We start from the raw sequence: 6,992 nt of genomic DNA on the forward strand, positions 1-6,992 counted from the left end.
TCCAAGTGTGGCATGTTTGAGATTAAAAGCAATAAAATTAACATTAACCCATGAAGAAAGGCACCAAAATGACTAGAAATCTGCTAAGTGTACTTCATTTACATTTGGCAGGTAATATTCACAAGAACTAAACAAGCAAAAATGGTGGCCTGCCTCTTTGGATTTACAAGATTTCGGACCTCTTAGAACAAATAAAAAAATAGAAAGGCTTTTCCGTTGGAAGATACAAACAGGAAAAAGAATCGACCACATGAAATGCCATGTTTTCTGATATTCTGAAACCTCTTTTGCTTTTGGAAGCTCAGGGAAAAGTGAGCTAATTCAAGCAGCGCTTCTAAAGCTTGATGGGCAATCCATAGTTGTGGAATGTCTTTATAGTTCCATCTAATCCAGCCACGACAATCACAAGGCCCCATGTTTCGAGTCGAGATCCTTGGTCGTGGGCGTCGCCGTTATGGCCATTTAGTTTCTTTTGATGACAATCTTGGTGTTCATCTTCTGCAACTGGTAAATCCCAGAGAGGTAGTCTCTCTTCTGGCCATGTTGCAGAACCTCGGCACAGACCATTGGCAGAGAACCAATTACTGAACGAAAAACACTCCAAACCACTGTCATCCCCTTGGTTATCCCGTCTCTGTGACAACTGTGGTTGGCTGTTACCCAAGCACTTTGGTTCAGTTCCAGTGCCAGGACATGGTATAGCAACAGACACACCATCAGAAAAGAAATGCTCACAAGACTGCTGAGATTTCGTCTCGTTCGTCGACGAAAGACGAACGCTATCGTAGTTCCACATATATACACGAGAATCCTCTCCAACAGATACTATATGTTTTCCATTTTCTGTAAAGGAAGCAGACATTTGACTACCCGACTTCGATAGACCTACATATCGAAAACAGCCAGGTAAGCATCTAGACCTTAAAGATTCAATGAACTACAAGTCATCTAAAACTTGAAGCCGAATCCGGGATAATAGAAGATATAAACGGGGAGGAACTAAGCTAGGAAAATTCCTGATTGATTGAGCAATGACAACCAGGAGGTGGGCTTGGAAGCAGCGATTATCCAGTAAAACGAATTCTAGTGAGCTGATCGGACTCGATACGTACCTTTGTATTGGCCGACGATTTTGGTTCCTTCAAATATGCGTACTTTAGAGTCTTCCGAAGTTATCATCACTCTTTGAGAGTTCTCTCGGAAAAACTGCAAAGAACAGGTTTCAAATTGAGGCAACGTTATTTAAAGATCATACTTTCTTCAGCGAAACTATCAAAGTTCTGAGTAAAACCTGAATGCCCGTGATCCTTTTACCCGAGGCTTTATTTCTACCGCCAATATTGATCTGTTCATCCAGATTGATATAATCATCTCCTACAAAACGCCATAAAACTCTAAATCAGTAAAAGAATTGAAGGAGGCAAAATCTGCATACACAGAAAAACATTGTGAGGGATGCACCACGGGTTGTACCTGATGTTTTGTAGAAACGGCAACTGCCAGTGATAGAACCAACAGCAAACCCCTGCTAACATAGAAGAACAAAGCATGATCAGAGCCCTGCATATGGCAATTGTTACTAACTTATTTTGTGAGAGTTCACAATTCGCACCTTCCCATCTGGTTGATAAGATATCGCGGTAATTGCATCTCGGATATCAGCCCAATCGACCACACGCTGCTTCAAGACGCCCCAAATCCGAATTTTTCCATCGATTGAGCCACTGACGAAGTAGTTTTCATCCATTGGATTGAATTGGATACAAGTAACTGGTTCCAATATAGAAGGTAATAACAGTTTAGAAAAGAGAATGCGACCTGTAAATGATCGAAACGGACGCAGGAATCGACAACTTACCGTAGTTTTTATGGTGGAAAACATTGAGACATTGATCTGAACCAACTTGCCACAAGCGCACGGTTTTATCCTTTGAGGATGAAAGAAGACACTGCAGCAAGAGGTTCGAGTTTAGCTTCGTTTCTTCAACAGTTCGAAAAAAAAAACATACATTTGTCACAGATGTCTTACGTTTGAAGTAGACCAAGCTATATCCAAGACATCACTTGAATGTCCGTGGAATTCTTGTATTGGCAACTCATCTATCTGAAAAACCTTAGCAGGAATGACAACAGTGGCAAATCTCAACGGTTTACTGCTGAAACTAGACTTCCCTTCTCTTGTGGCGTCATTTGCTAAAAACTCACTAGAGGCATTTGTACGTGTTACACGCCAAATGCGAACGACTCCGTCTTCTCCTCCGCTTGCCAAATACTTCCCGTCTGGACTAAACTTCATTGTCCAAATCAAGCCCTTGTGAGCACAAATCTGCTGTCTCATATACAATGCACTAAATTCTGAACACTTCTTTTTGTTTTGGCACACCTTCATTCTGCAACTTTCGGATTTCGCAGGATTTGATTTCGATTCCTCAGAAAACTCCATAGCTCGTAGTCTTGCTGCCTTGTTTTTTAAGGATTTCCACCAAGTCAGTATCTTCTTTTTCCTCGCATCGATATCCTTGCAAGCTTCGACGTTACCTTCACCTTGGCACCGTTGAAAGCTGGAGTCGGAAACAGAAGATGGTCGACTGGTTGCCTCGTTTGCCTCGTTTGCCTCGTTGCTGAATTCAGCACTTTGCACATCATTGTGGTGTACTACTGAATCATTGTCTTCTACATTACAGCTAGGTGCATAGTCAGAGCTTGAAACAGCTCCACTACACTCTGTGAGTCTGTCCAATTCTATCCTCCCTGATGAACAACTAGATTCAATCTCTGAATCCTGTGTACGAGTACTTGAAGAAGATGCAAATTCATTCAAACCAACTTCTTGAAGAAAATATTCCCTTCTCTTCTTAATGCTCTGAGGCTCTCTCATCCATATTTCATATCCCGACTTGCTCGCATCGACTTCTTCGGTTACCAAGGACTCCTCCAATGGCAAGTAATCTTCCGAGTCGAAGAAAACATCTGCATCTCCATCAGAGCTCAGCATGTCTTGATCGAGGAGCAGTATTCCACATCAAAAGCCAAACACTTAACGATTCTACAAGAGAGCAAAGGAAAGAACTCAGCAACTTCTATAATATTTGCACGTAATCCAATTATCACGGCCCGAGTTTCATTCAGGAATACAATATAAAACAAAAGGAAGTGACTGGAATAATCAAATACAGGAAACACAGCCCAAGGAAGCAAGGTTCGAAGGCTATACCTCGAGATCACTGCAAAGCAACAGCAATATTCAACAGAGTGTCACCGACCCGGCTAAGATTATGGCTGATGCAACTTCTCAAGAGTCAATCCCCACGCCTTTGAGCAAAGTATAAAACAAACCCAAAAAAAACTAATCCAAGTGCTTTGTATTGAGCTCAAACCCAATGGAGGAGGAAGATTGGCCTCTAAATAAATAAGAGAAAATGGCGGGGGAAGGAACAAAAAAAATGGTGTAAAAGCAAAACAGATGTCAGTTGTTATAGCCAAGAGTAAAAGGGCCTCGAGATCTGTGTTTGAAATTGTAAGCGCACGAGCGACAAACAAGAGCGGCGCGGTCCGATAAGCAGAAGCCTCTGGCTGTTGTTGTGCTTCTGCAGCCACTCTGTGCTCGCCTACTTATCTGCGAAGCGCACCAATCTATGTGAGCAACCAATTAAAATGGGTATCAGACATTATATTCATTGAAGGAAGGAAATTAAATGACATCAAGTTAGAGAAACCCATTTGGAAATATGGATCGTGAGGTTTCTCAGAAATGATGCTTGATCTAGTGAAGCTATTTCACGTTTTGAAGCCAAACCCAGATGGGAAAGTTACAAGAAACGCGCAAATAAAGCCAAATCCTAAGACCCATAAGAGAATAAAGAGAGATTTAAGCTATTAAATTGTCGAAAGTGAAAAAAAAACAGATGGGTTCAGCTCAGCATCAATATAATAGCCTTTTTGAGTGCTTCGAAACGAAGCATTTAATGGACAAATTACAGCAATATAAAGAGGAAAGGCGAAAAGAGAAGCAGACAGAGTGTCTGAGAAAGCTCCCTCTGCTACAGCCACAAGCCACATCTACCAACGCCCTAAACCATCTAGGCGTTCTTTTATCGCTCTGTTTAGGAACATCAACGTTAGAATGGTAAGGTATTGTTTCTCTCATAAATTTCCTTTTAGAATCACTCAAAACATCACTAATCAATGGAGATATCCTCCCTAACCTACAATATACTCATGATTTTTCCATAAACTTTGGCTAAATTCACAGGGGTTGATGCAGCAGCTAAACCCTTTTGTTCAAATCACACATAATTTAGATGCAATGGGCTAGGCAAGCGATCGACTCACGTTCCTGGTTTCTGGATTCTGGGTATGTTTTGGGGCTCTTATTGGCAGCGATAACAAGAACATTGGAGTCTGGGTTCTCTCTAATCCGTTCATATATTTACCTTAATCGAAAAGGGTCTCTCCCCTTTCCCATTATATGCATAGAATCCTCAGATTTTTCCCAAAACCGTAGAAATCTCGTAGACAATAACAAAACCTAGGCATTAAACGTCGCTATTCCAAAAGGGTCGATCTCTTATCGATCAGGTTTTGAGAAAACGAATCAGATTCATAAGAAGAAACTCAGCGGACAACAGATCCAAACAAAACAGAGCAACAGAGAGGATCAAAAACGAGAAAGAAATAGAGAAAAAAGGAGGAGAAAAGGCATCACCATATCCTCAGCCCTCTCTCATCGCCCCGTATGAACTTCGCACGGTTCTGGATTCATACAGAGAAGACATGGAAGAATCCAAGTTGAGTGAAACGCGTCCATTTCTCAAAAGAAAGCACCAGAAATAGGGGGGGAGGGAAAGAGGAAGGGGGAACGAGAGAGATTAAAATAATCACTATGGAGCAAGTGAGATAAGATCAAATCGGGTGTTTCCTTTTCTATGCCCTCTCCATTAATGACACGACCTCCTTTCCGAAGCTTCCAAATCCCAGTGGCACTCGCGATGATCCGTACCCGCCGCTCATCCCTCTGTCCTCACAACCGATTAAGAAAATGGCAAACAGAAATCCCCTAATCCATAAATCCCCGCTTTCCCCCATTTCATTAATCTTCCCAATATCCCATTTTAATTGCTACCCATTATAGATAACAAAGCAGATAATAATGCCTCAAATAACCCCGACAGCGAGCCATCAAATGTAAGAACTAATTATGTCAACCTAATCTCTATTTAAAAATAAAATATAACCAAACTTCAATCGACCCATTATTCTATTTCTTTTCATTTGTTCAAACAAATCTTAATTTTCTTTTTTAATTCATTAAAAACAATCAATTATATATTTTAATACCCAAGTAAGTGGAGGAAGAACCAAACTTTTTTCTTTGATTCTTATCCCATAAATTGCTTGAATGGTTAAGAATTAGTTTATGAATTTAAAGGACAGTTTTTATGGGAAAATGTTGCTTTAAAATTATGCAGAATCATTTTGTCTCAATTATTAGAATCATATGTTTAGGAACAGCATCTCCAATCCCCCACTCTCTTTCATTTTCCATTTCACTGTTCATCTCAATAATTTATTTTCTCTCTGACCCCAGAAATAAAGTTCGTAAATCTAGTGGGAGGAATGAAAATGTGGAGTGTTTTTGGCCTTATTTTCTCTCTCCATTTTCCCTCTCATTTTCTCAGGAAACAAACACCCCGTAACGAAGAACAGTTGCACAAACAAACCAATTCAAAAACTAAAAAAAAAAAAAACCCCCATTAAACAGAGATCAGTTAAGTAACACATCAATATGGAAAAATTGAAACTTTATGCAATGAACTCTGAATTAACCTCATGATTGAACAAACCCATATCATAATTTTTAGAAAGAGAAACAAAATCAAAGTATTACACAGAAGAGAGAGAGAGACTAACTGGTTGTGAAGCTTTACAACAATGGCAGAAATGGCTTCCAAGGACCCAAATGAGGAAGGTTAGAGAGAGAGAGAGAGAGAGAGAGAGGAATTTGGGTATGAGTTTATGGAGGAAGGTGGAGTATTTATATGTTAAATGATTAAAAAAAAAATTTAAAAATGAAGAGAGAGAAGATAGTGTAAGGAAGAGAGAGAAGGAAAATGGATGGGACCTTTTTGGTTGTTGCATATCTTCTCTCAATCTTCCCTCCATTTCGTCTCTCATTCCATCAATAATAAACCTTCTTTCATTTTTACCATTTTAACCCCGTAACGACCCGATCAACTTTCATTATCTCGATATAAATCTAAAATAATATTTACACCCGATCAACTCTCAATCTCATGAAAAATACATTTATTAAATACTATGATATGTTTACACACTTTTCGAATATTATCATAACCTAAATTCTCGTCGACATGCAACAACGTGTATATCATTTTATCTAATGGGTTTGAATAATTTTCGTGCATCGTGTATACATAAAAGGAATGAATTTAGGTCTTATAAGTTCTTTTTGGAATACGGGAATATATAGACTTTTGTGAGTGGTTTCGTTCATAGGATAAGACCTAAGACTTATTAACTTATTTAGAGGTAGGTATCAAGTGATAACCGAGCTTCGACCGATGACAATTGATACTGAGTAAATAGAGTTAAGTCCCGACCGATTATACGATGTATGTAGTCATAAAAGAGACCAAACAAACTTCATCAAATGAGTAAAAATAAAATAAATAATATTATAAAGAAAAAAGTATAAAATATAATTTAATTCTCAAATTCAACTGATTTTTCTTTTTGTTGTAATATATATATATAATATATATATATATATATATATATGTTTCCATCGACATACTGTTGCTATCGTGACATTTTATGGGACCTGACTCATTTCTTCCACCTTTCATTTTCACCCATAAATAAATAATAATTAAAAAAAAAAAAAAAAAACATAAAGATTTGGACAGCCACCTTGATGTTTTTTTTTTTTTTTTTTTTTTTTTTTTTTTTTTTTTTTTACTTTCAATATAATC

The 6,992-nt window shown here is 38.5% G+C and overlaps 1 protein-coding gene across 5 annotated transcripts; it reads right to left on the reverse strand.

Moving 5' to 3' along the window:
* Positions 1-69: 69 nt before the first annotated feature.
* LOC111804314 (uncharacterized) lies at positions 70-5,997 on the reverse strand. Of its 5 annotated transcripts, none has more exons than XM_087127725.1 (9): positions 5,911-5,997; positions 3,215-3,616; positions 2,030-3,046; positions 1,859-1,949; positions 1,613-1,770; positions 1,474-1,528; positions 1,292-1,374; positions 1,113-1,206; positions 70-885 (listed from the first exon to the last, which is right to left on the reverse strand). In XM_087127725.1, exons 3-9 carry the CDS (start codon positions 2,993-2,995, stop codon positions 335-337), a joined length of 1,998 nt encoding a protein of 665 aa, XP_086983851.1. In that variant the 5' UTR covers positions 2,996-3,046; positions 3,215-3,616; positions 5,911-5,997; the 3' UTR covers positions 70-334. The 5 variants fall into 5 exon arrangements, with proteins under 5 accessions (XP_086983851.1, XP_086983849.1, XP_086983852.1 ...); XM_087127723.1 differs by lacking the exon at positions 5,911-5,997 and adding an exon at positions 4,706-5,084; XM_087127726.1 differs by lacking the exon at positions 5,911-5,997 and adding an exon at positions 4,706-5,084 and having other exon boundaries at positions 3,215-3,633.
* Between the last annotated feature and the right edge of the window lie 995 nt (positions 5,998-6,992).

This window comes from Cucurbita pepo, chromosome 10 (genome assembly GCF_057944985.1).
Source record: "Cucurbita pepo subsp. pepo isolate OVF chromosome 10, ASM5794498v1, whole genome shotgun sequence".
Classification (NCBI taxonomy): domain Eukaryota; kingdom Viridiplantae; phylum Streptophyta; class Magnoliopsida; order Cucurbitales; family Cucurbitaceae; genus Cucurbita; species Cucurbita pepo.

Excerpts from the sequence above, each read along its gene's own strand:
- LOC111804314 (XM_087127725.1), bottom strand. The coding sequence starts at position 2,995 with ATGCTGAGCTCTGATGGAGATGCAGATGTTTTCTTCGACTCGGAAGAT. Across the intron at positions 1,771-1,858 it reads TTTCCACCATAAAAACTACG|TTACTTGTATCCAATTCAAT; the intron begins GTAAGTTGTCGA and ends TATTGGAACCAG. Across the intron at positions 1,529-1,612 it reads CTTATCAACCAGATGGGAAG|CAGGGGTTTGCTGTTGGTTC; the intron begins GTGCGAATTGTG and ends CTTCTATGTTAG.